At 36.5% G+C, this 17,616-nt stretch overlaps 2 protein-coding genes across 2 annotated transcripts in view; one reads left to right on the top strand and one right to left on the bottom strand.

Moving 5' to 3' along the window:
* Positions 1-12,983, bottom strand: part of LOC150088829 (uncharacterized) — a 247,355-nt gene extending 234,372 nt beyond the window's left edge. The window contains exons 1-2 of the mRNA XM_090370333.1: positions 12,878-12,983; positions 6,500-6,680 (exon numbers count right to left, since the gene is read on the bottom strand). Coding sequence (XP_090226459.1) covers positions 6,500-6,638 — 139 coding nt within the window. The 5' untranslated portion in view covers positions 6,639-6,680; positions 12,878-12,983. The remainder of the gene's footprint in view (positions 1-6,499; positions 6,681-12,877) is intronic.
* A 112-nt stretch (positions 12,984-13,095) lies between these two features.
* Positions 13,096-17,616, top strand: part of LOC150088828 (transmembrane protein adipocyte-associated 1 homolog) — a 194,872-nt gene continuing 190,351 nt past the window's right edge. Inside the window, exon 1 of the mRNA XM_090370928.1 lies at positions 13,096-13,253. The gene's annotated coding sequence lies outside the window, so the exon portion shown is untranslated. The remainder of the gene's footprint in view (positions 13,254-17,616) is intronic.

Raw genomic sequence — 17,616 nt, 5'->3', positions numbered from 1 at the left:
ATAAATATTTTCCAGGAAGATCCAGTTAAAAAAGATTAGAAGCAGTTGTAAGTTTTTCTCATCGAGATGCTGCAGCATGACATAATATATGCCATCTGGCCCAGAGGCACTGTTTCGTGTTGTTCTGATGGCCTGTAAAAGTTCACAATATTGCAGAGGCTGATTATATGGAAGTGACAGTGAGGTTCGAAAGTTGATAGGTCTCTGTTCGTTGGCAGTCTTAATTTTCTGGAATTTTGGAGTGTAGTTTGATGCAGCCGATATTTCAGCAAAAGTTTTGCCCAAGGCATTGGCTATATCTAGAGGAGCAGAGAGTTCTTGCCCATTGCAGGAGAGAATTGGGGAAAGAACAGTTGGAAACTTCCCAGAAAGCTGCCTAATTTTTTTCCATATTAGTCTGGAGTCAGTGTTCCTATTGATAGTTGATGCAAACATAGTCCAAGAATCTTTCTTGGCCTGCTTTTGAATGTAACGCACCTTTGCCCTTAGTTTCTTGTAGCTAATTAGATTAGCTGTGGTTGGAGATTGACGGAATAAATTAAATGCTTTATTTTTTTCCTTCTTTGCTTTTGTGCACTCTTCATTCCACCAGTAGTTGAAATGCCGTCGGGACGGGGGATTTGATAACTGAGTTGAGTACTTAGTTGCAACTAAAAGGCGGGATGTAATATAATCAGTAACTTCATCTATGGGCTGTAGTTGAATAGTTTTTTTTGTCAAGAGTGATTGCTGACTGAAATTTGGCCCAATTGGCTTTAGAGAATTTCCATTTCCTGCAGGGCTGTTGTAATTGTGGTTGTGTAGTCAACAGATTACAAACAATTGGAAAATGATCACTGCCCATGGGATCATCCACAGTGGACCATTGCATAGCTGAAAACAGTATCGGGGAGCAAATCGATAGGTCAATGGCAGAAGTCTGTCCATTGGGTAACTGTATATGGGTGTGCGAGCCACTGTTAAGACGAGTGAGGTTTTCTTTTTCCAGTAAAGTTTCAATCAGTCGGCCGCGTCTGTCTAATTTAGATGAACCCCATAAAGGGTGGTGGCCATTGAAATCCCCTAGCAAGCAGATAGGGGAGGGTAGCTGTAATAAGAGTTCTTTAAGATCATTATAAGAGTAGGTATGATTTGGTGGGAGATAAACTGAGACTAGAGTTAATGTAGTCTGAGTAATCAGACGCACAGTGACAGCTTCGATTTGGGTTTGGAGAGTGATTTGCCTAGCTGGAATCCTTGTACTAATTAAAATAGCTACACCACCACGAGCAGAATCTAATGTATTCCGATCTCGTCTATAGAAAAAGTAGTTTTTTATGGAAATGGAAATTTGAGTAGTTAAATAGGTTTCTTGCAGGCAGAAACCCACTGAAGAGTAGCGATTAATTAAGTAACGGATGTCGTCAATGTTTCCACAAAAGCCTCTGCAATTCCATTGCAAGATGTTAGGCATTACTTGAATTTAGAAGAAGAAGCTGTACTGGACGTGGCTGTCTTATGGTGTTCTGGTTTTGGTTTGTCTCTTTTTGGAAAGGAACGGCGACCAGTGTCCATCTCTTCTTCTGCAAATATTTCCAGAATTGGATCTTCCTGTTTGGATGGGTACTCTGCCTCCATCGATGTGTCCCGAATAATCTTTTTTGAAGTCGAACTATCATTATTTGTAGTAGTGGCATTCACTGGCGGAGATTGAGATTTTGCTGGTATTGTGAGAGGCGTATTATTTGCTTGGTCTGAGTGCTTAACGGGACTGGCTGTTGCTGAGAGAGGACAGCCCGAGCCCAGTCAGAGATGGAAGTGTTTGAAGGAATGGTAACATCAGTTTGTGTGGCAGTGGTTTGATATTTTTTTGCAATATTGGCATAGGTACGGTTACGCATACTGGGTGCAATTAATTTTCTTGCCCCTTGATAACTAACTCTGTTTTCAACTTTATATTTTACAATTTGTTTCTCTGTTTTCCACCTCTCACACGTCTTAGAGTAGGCAGGATGGTTGCCTTTGCAGTTGGGACATATAATTTCTTTCGACAAACAATCACTTTCAATGTGATCGGAGGATCCACAGTTGGGACAAACATGTTCCCTCTGCATGTCGTTTGAGAGTGGCCATACTTTTGGCATTTATAACATCTCAACGGATTTGGTATGAAAGGACGAGTGTGGCAAAGTAGATATCCAGCTTTTACTGATGAGGGCAGGCTTCAACTGTTGAAGGTAAGAATGATATATCTGGTAGGTGTGAGAATATTGTCTTTTTTTATCATTATTCTTTTTACAGCTATTACATTTTGTTCCTGAAGCTCTTCTTTAATTTCTTCCTCCATCACATTCATCAGGTCCCAACTAGATATTACACCCTTTGATGTATTTAGGGTTGCATGTGGAGTTACTTTCACTGGAATACCAGCGAAAGTTGTCTTTTTTAGTAATTTCTCAGAGTGCCTGCTATTTAGAGTTTCAATAAGTAAGTCCCCTGATTGCAGTCTCTTAACCGTCTTGGGAGACCCTGCAATACTTTCCAGATGTTTTTGAATTAAAAAGGGGGATAGCTTACTGAGAGGCTGTTCAGATAGTGAGTGCATTATTAAGAATGCAGGTAAGTCTGTCGCCAAGGGATTGGTTTTCAACCTCTTTGCTTGCGACGAATCATGATCATGGTCATTTTCTGTGTTTGGCCGACAGCTTGGCGGCTCTAAAGTTGGAAACATATTTTGTTCCATGTTGGCTCCTCTTAGCCCCTGGCAGATGGACTTTTCTGCCTAGGTTACCGGCCCCGCCACGGGGAGGCAGGAGCAGTGCCTGGTGTGACCAAGCGAAAAGTAGTAAGTGGTTAGTAGTAAACTAGAAGAAATAAAGAAAGGTGCCTTTCCTTTCTTGCTCTGTACAAGTGTTTTTGTTACAAGAGCTGTTTTTAAATGAATAAATTTATTAACGTCAAGAACGTAAAATAACTGTAGATCACTTTTGGGAAATCGCTCAGTCACATTCGCTTGGCACCCAGGGCCCACCCACTTAGAGAATGACAACATCTTTCTGTGGTATGGCATAGTGCTACTACCTTATGGGAGGCACTTCAAACAATCAATACCAGCTATACAAATAATCTTATTCGTTAACAAATTTGTGAAATTTAAATTAGGAGACCTTATAACTTGAATGTGCCTCATACATTATGTTACAAAAAAGTACAAGAACACTAATAAAAAAAAAAAAAGACAATAGCGGTTTGCAAATCAGATTGTAATACAGTACAGAACCTCTTTTGTCTGTAATACAGGCATGTAACTTTCATAGAATAATTTTCGTCAATTTATGATATCTGTCAACAGAAACATTTCTCCATTCCTCCAGCAGAACTTTTAATTTGGCAAATCATGCTGGCCCTCTGATGTCTTTCCAATCTGTTCTATAATGGTTCTATTGAGACCACAGCAGACCAGTCATCAGTGTCATATTATTCTCCACAAACTAACCCACCCATCACACAGATTTGTGACTGGGAGGAGGGAACATTATCATTAAAATTCTGTGCCATAAAATTACATCCATAGTTCTGTGGTTAATAGGTGCAGAAACAAGGAGGTTCTGGGTTCGAGCCCATATGCTGCTATAAAAAATGCACTGTGAACTATGGTGTTAGGGGATGGGGGACAAGGATAATAAAAAATCTAGCTGTGCTTATTTAAATATATACAAACAGTCATAATCAACATGCAACTCTTGTGACCTTGGCCATCTAGAGAATACATTGAATTTGACTTATTTATCAGTATCTTGTTTAAGATATTGATAAATAATTTATCAATATCTTAAATAAAATCAGCAATACATAAATAAATAAACTTAAGAAATTTATTTGCTTATTTATCATTGGAGGAGTGGTATCAAGGATGTTAAGATATTGCTTCTTCTACAAAGAACTATTCAAAAAAACAGCTGGCCAAGCAACATACCAGGTTGTTGTTATTTGGTTTTTAGGAGCATTAGCAACTAAGGCCATATTGCTCCAGGAATATGCGGTGGTCAGTCCCTGACCTTTCCGCATCCTCCATATTTGGTGGTGATGGGCTCGAACCCCGGTCTAATCAAGAAGCGTGTGCTATCCACTGCTGCTCCTTCCCACCTGGCTACGGAGGCGCCAACATACCAGGTAAAACAGATGCACCCCTCACACTGTCACTGTTATGCTTCACATTTAGAACATGGAAATCATTTTCAACACAGCCTCCATGTTGGCACCACACTGAAATTATGTACATCTGAAGAAAACCGTAATGAATTCTTTTGCACTAAGCCAATTCCCCTAAACACAAAACTAGCACATTTATCAGTGTGCATTAACTTTCATTAACTAACTGGTCCATGATGAAAGGCTTATGGGCAGGAGCTCATCCATGACACCAGTGTTAATGAAATGTTCTTCAAACAGTATGCACACTAACAATTGCTCCTGTTCACAGATCATTTATCATAAAAATATCCAGTCTCTCTGATCAACAAACTCTCGTATGGTCAATTGCCTTCCTCTTGAATACAATGTTCCAGACAGAGAACAATGGCATTCATCATAGCATTTAGCTCTTTCCCAGTGCTGCAAATGCTGATGATGATGGTATGGTATGGTATATGAAGAGAGTAGTACACAGTAAGAATGTAGCCTGATTTCATTGCCTGTATCAGTGTTCACACTGATACAGACTACAGCCACAAACATTTCCACCATTCATTTCATATAGTTCTCTTATAGGTATCTGTCTTGTCTATATCAGTGAACACTGATACAGACAATGCCCCATCTAGGGTCATAATGTTTGAAATCTGGTGAGTCAACAATACATATACTAAAATTGAAATGATACAGAGAGAAAATAATATATATTTCAATATATCTGTCAATCATTTTGTGCTGTATTTCATCTGGTGGCTTCAGAATCTGATGGATAGGTACAGTTGCCTTTGTATAAATACTGTTGCCAACATCTTCCTACAGTTCTTTAAGCATGGCTCACATAGGCAGTGATTTAACATGTTGACCAACCATTTCAGAGACAACTCAATATTCTATCCCTACTCAAATCTGTTCACATGTGCATAAGATCTACAAACACAGGCTAAAAGCAATGTACTCACTTAGCAAGACATACTTCATTCTTCCTTGTTAAGTGAATACAACTACCGCACAAATAAGAATCATATACTGGACGCCAATATTACTGAGCCAACTGTCTTGAAAAGCAAATTGTTTATAAAAATAAAAAAATTTTCACTTTATGCTATTTGATGGACCTGACCAGAAGAGTTTATAACTTCTCTGTTATGGTAGCTCAAATCAATAGCATTCAGTTAACAATGGGCTGTATACCTTTTGTAGATTTTTTATGGATCTGAATGCAACATGTCCATAACAGTAACCACATTATTCCAAGACTGCACCAGTCCCAATATTCTTACCTGAACAACAGTCATGCAAATTTTTGTTTAGATTCTCATATACCTTCGAAGTAGGGCAATGTCAGTGCTGAGAGTGCATACATTTACATTACTGAAAGTTTCAGGTGACTGGAAAATGCATATTTTTTGCAGTGTATACACACGTGTACCTAATTAAAACATTATAAGCATAATAAAAAATAAAAAAATTCAAGAATATACTACATTGTCATCATTTGCTAATTTGATAATTTTTAATCTTCCATTCAAAAAATTTACTAGTATCTTGTTATTCATCATCTTTGTTTACAATAAAGAATCTTTTGCTTCTCACTCAATTTTTGTTGCATATTCACCTCATAAAGAGGTCAGCAGTTGGTAGGAAAGCAATTCTGTTTCCTTTTTTGGCCATCTCCCACTCCTCGTCCTCCTCCCACATTGGGTGACCAATCCAAATACAAGATTTGTCTTTTGACTGTATGGCCAATTTGCCATACAGTGGCCAATTGCAAATTGGCCTCACAGGCCAATTTGCATGTTATGCAAGGGGATAAACCATAGTTTCCCTGCCTAATAACTAGTCCTGATGGAAAAGGCCTAGAGAATTCAGATATGAATTGAACCAAGAACTCTCCAAACAAGTTGCAGGTAACAATGTATCATGTTGACTTAGCTGAGAAACAGTTCACTGTTTTGGCAGCTAAAATGAAAGTTGCTCATTTAACTAACCCATGCATTTTTTGTGGCAGTGCACAGATTCAAATTCAGACTGTTCATAATAGTGACCATGTATGCTCACTATTATGACACTATAAGTACTAAAGACAAACAGCTAGACAAAAAACTTAACAATCACAGTGGGTTTTGAACCTAGTGGCAAAAAATATCAAGCATTGATATCAATGCTGGTCCAAGCAATTAGCTTTTCTTATCATAATAATTATAAGAATTAAAGCAAAAAAGTATAGTGATTATTCACCAAAATGAGAAAATAAGTGCAAGATATAAATATCATTATTATCTGGACAATACTTAAAATATTAAATCATTTTAAAAGAATCTCTTACCATTATCACACACCAAAGCTAATAAACTTCTGTTTTCAACTTCAGAATAAGCAGAAAGATAAATGTTAGGTCTTGGATGTTTTCCTCTCCCTGGTGGAAACAAAGTTAAGATCTTGCTAAGGTCAAAAAGACTGTACATTGATCTGTATGATATGATCCACTTATATGATGGTATACTGTCCTTTAAAAAAATTTAAAAAATGAATTATCTACCCTTTGTTGTTTCAAATTCTATAATGAAGTCACTGCTTTCCAGTTCAAATAAAAAATTTTATAAATAATAACATCAAAACAAGTTAAGAAGGCCGAGCACTACAATACACCAATAAGTGCTGCATTCCAACATGAATAAACTTCAAATCAATAAAAACTGAGGTCTGTTTGTACATAGTGAAATCAAACACTTTAATTAGGGAATGTGTACATTACCAAATCCTCCCCAGTATCATTTTCTGTTGACAATAACATTCTTCCATTTGAACTTGAGATCCTAGTTCACCACTTGTATTTAAAATTTTTCTGACTTTGCTTCACCCTTCCATGAGTGAAAATGTTTATTTTGGCTCTGACTCATTTTTATAAGAATATCATTTTTTTCCTAGGCAGTTCTTCAAAAGTCATTTCAACCTTTTTACTTAATTGTTAATTAGAAATTAATTAAGTGGCAATCTAACCTTAGCTATTTAAAGTCAGATTAGGGAAAAAAAATCAGAAAAAAACAATTACAGCAGTATTCCAATTTTAGGTTTGCAGCTGAGTGGTCAGGAGTGAGAGCGCAGTAGCACATGCTCTTTGAGCGGACTGTGATTCAAGCCTGTGCGGCTACTAAATATGATTAACTGTATTTGTGACTTATTGTAAGCCCCTCTTGATGTGATGGTCATACCAGAGTATAAACAAGATTTTGCATTCATTTTTTGTAATCCTAGCCCATTTGTGTGTGTGTATGTGATTCACATTTAGTAAATAAAAATACAGTCCCTATATGATATCCTAACTCTAATGTTCATCCAATAGGTTTGTTGTTTGTTTGTTATTTGGTTTTTAGGAGCATTAGCAACTAAGGCCATATTGCTCCGGGATATGCGGTGGTCATTCCCTGACCCTTCCGCATCCTCCGTATTTGGTGGTGACGGGCTCGAACCCCGGTCTAATCAAGAAGTGTGTGCTATGCACTGCTGCTCCTTCCCACCTGGATACGGAGTCGCCCATCCAATAGGTACCTGCATGTACACTACTGTTTGATGAAGTGCACCCACAGTAATTATAATCACCTAACCATAAAACATGAATTTCTCAGAAATATCAAAGTGATCTACCTCCCCGAAAACTATATTAACAAATTACAGCCCCGTTATTATGATATAACCATTTAATCATAGTAAGTATCAAAAAAAAAAACAATTCGGAACGCAATTGCTTCCTCAGAGAGAAAGACTGAACTGAAACATTACATATAACAATGACCTGCTGGCATGCAGCAAGTTCTGCAATAATCACCAGTTGCTTCACAAAAGCGGGATTCATTAGCATTAGTAGAGGCATACGATGCAAGAAAGCGAGCTTATACAGCATCAGCCAAAAAACCCTCCCATTTCACCCCTCCTTTGTTCCAAATGCCTGTCCAGCTCCATCATTTCTAATGGCCAAATGTTTCTAAAGTGCATATAAAAGCCAAAAATGATGAGATTGGAAAAGACAACAATAAGCAAGTTAATAGTACTCAGTTAATTCAATTCAATAGTACTCAGTTAATTCAATAGTACTCAGTTAATTCCAATTCAATAGTACTCAGTTTCATCAATTTTGTGAATTATAATGGTACTTCAACATTAGCAAGACTGAGCAGTGAAGAAATATGCAACATTGAAAATAAGAAAAATGAGCAAAATTTGGATGCTGAAGAAATGTAAGAGGAAACACCAGTTCCAATATTTGAAGAGGTAATTTGCTGATTTCCAGGCTGTCTGAAGGTATGTATGTTTGTTAAAACTTGATAATGGCTGTCTTGTTCAACTTCAACTAGATAGGGGGTTATTCTTCTTTCAAGATAGACAAATGACAAAGAAGACATCACTCCTGTGTTATTTAAAAAAATATCTATATAATATCGGTGTAAATACACCATAGTTAACCCATAGATATGAGCTACGGTTGTAGCGTTGAAGGCATCGTTTTAATTGTGTCTCATAATGTGGTTGCCTTCACAACAAGATAGCTACTATTGAATTACTTCAAATAAATAACGCTTCTCTAGTAGAGAAAACTACTGTTATTTATTTTCAGCGGTACCACCACCACCCAGACGATCGTTTCGAAGCTGTGCGGCTTCATCATCAGTGGGCGGGCAGGTACCCAGGTAATACAACAAGCCATCTCAGTTGTGAAGTTATATCCGCATTATGAGAGATGCCAAACGATGCCTTCACCGCTACAACCGTAGCTCATATCTATGGGTTAACTATGGTGTATTTACACCGATATTATATAGTTAATTTTCAAAACCCATAAGATTATGCCTTGTGCATTTAATTTTCCGAATACGTTACCACCACACCCTTTTGGCATCTCTCATAATGCGGATATAACTTCACAACTGAGATGGCTTGTTGTATTACCTGGGTACCTGCCCGCCCACTGATGATGAAGCCGCACAGCTTCGAAACGATCGTCTGGGTGGTGGTACCGCTGAAAATAAATAACAGTAGTCTTCTCTACTAGAGAAGCATTATTTATTTGAAGTAATTCAATAGTAGCTATCTTGTTGTGAAGGCAACCACATTATGAGACACAATTAAAACGATGCCTTCAACGCTACAACCGTAGCTCATATCTATGGGTTAACTATGGTGTATTTACACCGATATTATATAGTTAATTTTCAAAACCCATAAGGATTATGCCTTGTGCATTTAATTTTCCAAATTAAAAAAAAATATATATATATGTGTGTGTGTGTAATATTAGTATTAGTAGTGAAAAATGATACAAGAAAGCAATCTTATAAAGCATCAGCCTGAAAAAAAAAAACAAACCTTTCCCACATCACCTGTTCATCCGCTCCAATAATTTGTCTAGTTCTTCCTTGAAATCATTCAAACATGGTATGTATGAAAATAATGTAATTTTAATTAACAATGAAAAAATGATTTACACTACACACAGTAGTTTAACCACTCCCAAGGTAAAGAATTGTATCTCCAATCTTAAATTGAAATTTAATTGTAATTTTAAAGATATTATCCAATAATATGACTAAGTTTTAAGAAAATATGCTTTTCCATGTGATAAGATTTAAATTAGATTTATCAATAACTCAGGATTTTTTTTTAGAAATGTCTGACTCCAATCAGTTCCAATATCTAAATTACAATATTTATGAGTTCCTTAATAAATTCAATCATCCAGTAAGGGATTTGGTTCTAAAAGAATATAAAATGGAAAGAGAACTATTTTTTAAAAAGTGTAATTTGCTTTGTTCTTTGATCTGTATTTAGTGTAATTGTGTTTGTTCTATTATGATAAACAATTTTGAAATTAAATAATGTGATGTTATAAGAAATGATAATGTAGTATTTATTTTCAAATACTACATAATTAAAATAGATGATTAAATAATGATTAAAAAATAAAATTTAGTCAACTGTTATTAGGAATAAAAATTTGAAGATACAAATCACTGTTCAGAAAAAAAATAATTTATCTGAAAATTTGTTGCTTAGAATAACTGCCACATTGTAAAACTGGATAGAATTAATATAAAATCAAACTGAACTGGGAATAACTTGTAATAAGTTGATAGGTACTGTGAAAAAAGTAACCCGAACACTGTGCATGCATAATGAAACTCAAGTGCTGGTAATGAAATCCAATAGATGGGATACCCGTAACACCTGTCTAGACAAAAAATGAATCATACTATTGATGTCACCCATTATGATTCATAATAAAAGGCCTGACAAGTAACATATTTGCCAGAAGATAAGACACACCCAGAATTTAGAAGAATTCTGACAAAAATATTTTACTGTATATATATCTGAAATACAACTTAATAAGTAATAAGTAACACTTAATAAATAACAAGGTATTAATTTCTCATTTGGAGGAGGACCAAAATCTCTTTCGCTGCCCTGTTCCCATGTTATTTAGCATAATTTCACACCTTCAATTTGAAGTCAATAATCTACAAAAACATCTTCTAACTTGTATCCATTTCATTGGGACTACAAACTTATAACAAATTAAAACTACTTACTGCACAAAACAGAGAAGCTAAAGAGATGTTTTTCCCTCTCCACTTGTGACTTCCCTAATTCATAGGTTTTATTGATTCTCAAAGGTGACAGATAAGGTCAATCAACACTGCTTATTGCTGACCATGTAGATCTCAGCAGGAAGAAGCTGGGAAAAGGGGGGGGAGGGTTAGTCAGTGTCTCATATATTAAAGATAAAGCAGAACTATATAGTAATTTCCTATAATCGTTTCTAGAAGGAAGTAGAGTTTTATTGTTCTTCATTTTATGGAAACAAAGGACAAGTTCTAGTGAGATAGGCAAGACTTCATTCAGATATGCTAAGCACAATCCCCCTTTCCTGGAGGGGGAGAGCAAGCAGAATGTGTAAAATAGAAAACTATTCTATTTGTGAGTTAGGCTGGGTTGAGTTGTTCAAGATGCAAAGTACACATATATTTTGTTTCCCCTGGGTGAAAAAGCCTACTTACTGCATCCATCTGTGGCAAACTCTTAACATCAGTTTTAAAATCTTAATGGCTAAAGTTTTAGCCATTAAGATTTGTTTCCAGTCCATGCTTCTTTTCTGGGTCTCTATTGTATCCATTCCTCTCTTTCTCTCTCTGTCAACATGCTCTATTGGGCTCCATTTCTCCTCCTCCAGAGTTCTTCATCCCACATTTTAATTTGTTTCAGTTCTCATACAGCTCTACCACTTTTCTACTCAGTGCACCCGAAACATTGCCAACTAGGCATATAAATTTAGTAGGGGGGGTGGTACTAGGACTAAATTGTTTTGTAAATAACAAGGCTAGTAGATTGCAGGATATCAGTGCATTATTTTAGGTTATTTTCACATATATGGGAGGAAAATAAAAACAGACCTGAAAGAAAAATCTGTCTTTAATTTTCTAACTACAAAAAAACGCTTTATTGGGAATTCCTCGAGCTGAGACAAAAACTGAACCTCAGACCGTTTCCAAATGGATGATGAACCTGATAATAGTGAGAGGAAAGAATTATGCAAAAGCAGCTACCAAGTTATGCCTAAAAAGTAGTTGTAATAATAAGGGCACTTTTCTACCCTTTCAAAATTATATCATGCCTAAAAAATTCAAGAGCCAAATAAATAAAACGAAAACCAGTAGAGATTAAATGATTTCTTAACAATTCAAAATATGTGCCTTCGGAAACTATACACCAGTCAAAAATGTCTGGACATGTTCTCGGGTATGATGTCTAGCTATTTTATCCCATTCATTTGAATGTCTTTAAATGTCTCCAACTCTGCGGCAGCTATTTGTCTTGAATGCTGGAAGCATGGGAAGGTTATGAAAGATATGGAGAAGTTCATAACTTCTCCATATCTTTCATGAGGACGTGCCCAATTTTGTCATGACCTCAGTTGTTTCATAAATTCCCTATAATATTCAACAGGCTGCAGAAATTACTTACGAATAATTCCTTCACTATCAACATGGTGTTAATTCTTCCTGCAGCAATGAAAGTCTAATAACACTCTTTTACACTCAACAAGAACATGTTCTATATATATACACACACACGTGCGCAATAAAGTAACAATATATTCGGGTGGAAGAAAAAAGAATGGACCCAACGCATATAAAATAAATCTACACAATAGAAGAAAGAATGTTTAACTTCCCCCGGGTAATCTATAAGTCCTTCCCAAGAAAAAAACTCACCGGGTGTATACATTCGAACTGTACTAAATAATTATTATTTTCTTTTCCACTCAGTCGTGCTCTTTTTAGTTAATGCCATTTCTTCAACTTCATTCCAAATGTAATGTGTCACAGGGTGTAAATGGTAATATATCATTGCTAGTATCATCGATTTTCGCCTTTCGTAACACTCATAAAATTCATCGTACAGATGAAAAAGAAAATTATATATGTGTGTATGTATTGAATAGTACCTCATAATAAGCGGCTCGCAAAAAATTGGAGTTATCCAAGTTTCTAGTGAGCTTTTTCCTGATAAGATATGATATGATACTACTGTAATGGTTAAGAAATTATCATATGTAAACATTGTGGAAAAGAAAAGGCTTGAATTTTGCTTGAGGAAATTGATGCCTTGGTTTATGACTTTAAACAAAACACGCTAAAAATATACATACTTTAAAAACAGTATCATTTACAAAAGTAAGAGCCAGTAAACGATCATATTGCTATCCAACGAACCTAACAGTCTCTATACCGTGTAGTATGAACGATGCATTGATTTGTTTCATGTGATAAAAATCAGAACCCACCAGGTGTCATCATTGTCGATAACCCTGTCATAATTTTCGTACAGGGAAAAGTGATTAAAACTATTTATGTCCTGAAATATAACTGTGTGAGTTAAATGCACACCTTTTAAGTATGTAAAATATGCAGTTAGTAAAGTGAACAACGAAATTTTAGGAAAGAACTGAAAAGCTGCCAGAGCGAGATCTTCGGAAATCTGCACAATGAACCTAAAATGAAACATACTGAGTAATGAAGGAAAGGGTGAGTCATGCAGATAATAATATATAGCTATATTCATAAGCTAAAATTCACTTTATTTTCGTCACCCATCAGGTTTGCTATCCGAGATTTGTTGATTTACTAGTAATGCAAGCTTAATATTCTATACATTGATAGTATATACTTGGCGAAACCGAATGCTGTCTGTCATTCAGCTGTTGAAGGTTGGTGGCTTTCATTGCGTTGGCAATGAAAGGTACCAACTAACTTGACTAAGATCAACATATTTATAATAACTTTCGTTTATAAAGTGAAATGAGCAAACTAATTACAAAGTTACTTTAGCAGTGAAAAATTGACATTAACAGAATGCATAGTCCGAAGGTCACTTCCCAGTGTTCAGCATTCAGAATCAGATGTGAATTCAGCACATCGTTTGCACTTTTGTTTTTTTACTCCTGTACAAAGTAGTATCGCTTTATATGGTTTCACTACAAGACTAATTATTTTACAAGTTGTCGAAAATAATTATTCAGGTTCGCGATAATATACATGAATCAAGGTTTAAACAGACAAAATTTGGTTTTGGAAGGAAGAGCTTAATCAAAATAGAAAAAATTCAGTTTTAGTACTATTCGGTACTCATCATTTTGTTTTCGTTATTTTCATTCCAAAATTATCGTTATAATTAGATTTGCATTATTGAATAGTATGAAAATTAAAATGAGTTTTGTGGAATGGTACTATTTCAATAATATATAACATGCCTTTGCCAATTCAATAATAAGAAATGCATGCCACTGATAATTACTACCAGATACAATGCTTTGATTTTTCCAAACAATGGATCCATGTGTAATTGTTATGGCTTTAAATTTGACAGAATTCATTCAGATAAAGTTGACATGAATTAGGAATTATCAAGTGAATGGCAAAATAATAAAATACTATAAAATAAGAACAGATGGATCTAGCATGTCAAGAGGACGGATGCTATCCGAAAGAGATACTAAACTACAAACCCCAGGGAAGGAGAGACAGAAGCAGATCCCTGCAAAGATGGAGAGAGACTGTAACAGGCCACTAGACCTAATATCAGACAGGAAGAAGAAGAAAATAAGAACTATATAAAGAGTCTGGATGTAGAAAGCAGCTGCTGAAAAATTCGTCATTGGCATTAGTACTGGCATATGATGCAAAAGAGAAAACTTATGCTTGTTTGTTTGTTATTTGGTTTTTAGGAGCATTAGCAACTAAGGCCATATTGCTCCAGGAATATGCGGTGGTCATTCCCTGACCTTTCCGCATCCTCCGTATTTGGTAGTCATGGGCTTGAACCCCGGTCTAATGAAGAAGCGTGTGCTATGCACTGCTGCTCCTTCCGACCTGGCTACGGAGGTGCCAAAAAAACTTATGCAGCATCAACCAAAAAAAAAAAAAAAAAAAAAAAAAAAAGCTTCCCATTTCACCTTTTCATTCTCTACAAAAGTTTTGTTTAGTTCTTCCTTGAATTTATTTAAGATATCAACTTCCACAATGACAAATGAAAGTTTGTTCCAACAATCGACCATTTGCTGATTAAAGGCAAATTTCTGCAACCATCTTTCTTCAATTTGAATTTATGCCCCTCAAGTACATAATGTGAACAAGAGGAAGAATATCATCAGCATTGAGCTTGCTCAAACAATTCAAAGCCTTAAACACCTCAATCAAATCACCTCGTGGTTGCCTAGTTTCCAGATGCTGCAATTTGCAGAACTGAAGCCTTTCCTTGTAAAAGCACCCCATTTTTCCCCTGACCAATCTCGTTGCCCTTCTCTGTACTCATTCCAGCAGCTCTGTTTCTAAAATGAGGCCTCCAGACCTGTATGCAGTACTCAAGGTGTGGCCTAACCATTCCCTTGATAAGAAGGTGATTATCTTTGTACAAGGCAATGGTTAAATAATGATATATAGGAATAGAAAAATTCCTGTATATCATTGACAAGACCCCCATGAGCTGTCCTAGCCGCCTGTCTGCACTGCTCAGAGAACTTCATATCTGATTGCCCAATTACCCCAGGTCTTTTTTCATTATCCACCACCCTGAGTGTAGCACTTCACAGTTGGTACTTTATTCAGAGGTTACTGCTACCCATATGCAGTACTTTGCATTTCAATGTTAAACTTCAGTTTCCACATCTCACCCCATCTGCCTAGCTTTTCTACCTCCTCTTACAGTAGCATACTATCATTAACAACCCTGCCAACCTTTTTATCATCTGCATCTTGGTCCTTGAGGCTGTCACAGACATTCTCTCAGTTATACCAAGCTGTTCTTGCTACCTGGAAATCTAAAATGCTGATGGTAATATCCAAATCAAGTGGACTTAATTTTGCCAAAGTCTGGTCAGTCTGCGACAGCCATATCCTTTGCTTCCACCTTCACAGTGGTGTTACTGTTAGTAATCCTGGGTATAAACTGTGCAAGTCCTGAATTATGGCACCTGGCATTCTAGAGATGGCCACCCAGATGCGAACCAATGTAAACAAGAGTCAAGGTGTGCCGCCTACACCTAGTGGTGTAGGCGGCACACCTTGCAGCCCTTCTGTGTTACCAGGCAATACAAAGTGGTAGATGACTCTTATCAACCGCTGCAATACCACCATTTTGCTTATTGGATTCTTGAAGTGGTGGAAGCCATGTTTAGTCTCCAAATCAAAGCTCCGGCAACCTTCCCATCTCTTCCATCATAAAATATGATTGATGTCTTTTGAGGTTATGATGGACATCATGGTGAAATCCAATCTTCCTTATATTTCAAAGGTACAGCTCTAAATCGGTGTTTGCTGGCTGGCTGCTAGATAGTCCACCAGACCAAACCTATTAGTAAATCTCTAGCAGGCTTCCAGATCACCTAGTGTATAATTTCGCTGCCTCTACTCTGCCAGATAGTGACTTGAGGGAGTTCAAGTAATGTGTGTATGGGAAGGCGGGGGGACATTGTCGAGGCCACGTTATGTCAAGGAGCTGGGTATATTCTTACCATATATACTCCACATCTAAAAATTTCATTACTTCATACAGCATGTCCTCTCCACCTTTTCTTACTTCTGAATACATCATGATTTGTCAAAATAATATAACAAACTTATCTGTGAAAAGATCTAAACCTACCAAATGCCTCCCTGTTCATTTCACAAATATACATGGTCTTAGTTCTAATCTCAAAGATGTCCATTTACACTTAGTCTGCCAAACCCAATGTTCTTCTGACAGAATCCCAGTTATCGGTTGATTCAAATACTGCTCATCTCAGTTGGCTCAATTATTCGCTGTAGGATTCATTTTGCTTCAAAGATGGTACTTGTGCATATGTCCATTCTGATATTCCCTATCAGAGATATAGTAATTTGTAATCTCCTCTTTTCGATCTTCTCTGTTTTAAAATCTCACTACCCCATTCTAATGTCAAATTGATTTGTTGTCTCTATCGTTCTCCTAACTCCACTAATCATTTTGAACGCTAACTTCCTCTCTTTGAAACTTGACTTTCTCCAGTTCAACTTTCCTAACAGTGAGGTAATTTTCCTTGGTGATTTTAATATTCACAACTCCAGTTGGCATCTGTTTTCTAGTCACACGGACCCAGCTGGTCAAGATGCTGAGGCTTTTGCAATTACTAATGACCTCGCAAGATTTACCTACCAGAATACCAGACAATCCTAACCACACAGCAACAGGCTTGATCTTTTTCTCACAAACATTCCTTTAAAGTACACATTCGAGGTGAGTGGTCCTCTAGGCACCTCATTTCACAACTTGGTGATGGTCTCTTCTCTAATGGAGCCTTTCTTTCATGGCCATTCTCAACATGTTGTTTAGCATACAAGAATGCAAAATGGGATGATCTATCTGAGATATTTCTTTTCTTGTTTTCCTTGGTCGGATTACTGTTTCAAATCTTCTGATGTCAATTTGCTCAGATCTTGTCAGTGAAATTATTCTTGTAAGAATTAAAACCTTTATTCCACACTCCACGTTAAAATCTTGTCCAATATCTAAAACTTTGGTTTTCCAATAAATGAGCCAAGACTGTTCAAGTGAAGAATGTTGCATGTCGTAATTGGCTTGTATCCAAATTTCCAGATTCATTTGCTGCTTACACCAAAGCTTGCAACTACTGTAAAGCAGTTATAATCAGTCCAAACTAGATTTCAGAGAGGCTAAGAGTACAAAACTAAGAGTTCTTGTCCAAATGGTAGTCAAGCAATTCTGGTCCCTTGCCAAGTTTTGCCTATCTCTGTTCCCACCTATGTCAAAACTAGATGGCTCTGTTGTCACTTCAGCCAAACATTTGCCCTTGATATTTCAAAGGCTTTTGATCATGTTTGGCATAAAGGTCTTCTAAATAAGCTTCCATCT

Source organism: Mastigoproctus giganteus, chromosome 3 (genome assembly GCF_048544385.1).
Source record: "Mastigoproctus giganteus isolate SK-2022 chromosome 3, ASM4854438v1, whole genome shotgun sequence".
NCBI classification, from domain to species: Eukaryota; Metazoa; Arthropoda; class Arachnida; order Uropygi; family Thelyphonidae; genus Mastigoproctus; species Mastigoproctus giganteus.
This window is presented reverse-complemented; position numbering and strand designations above follow the sequence as displayed.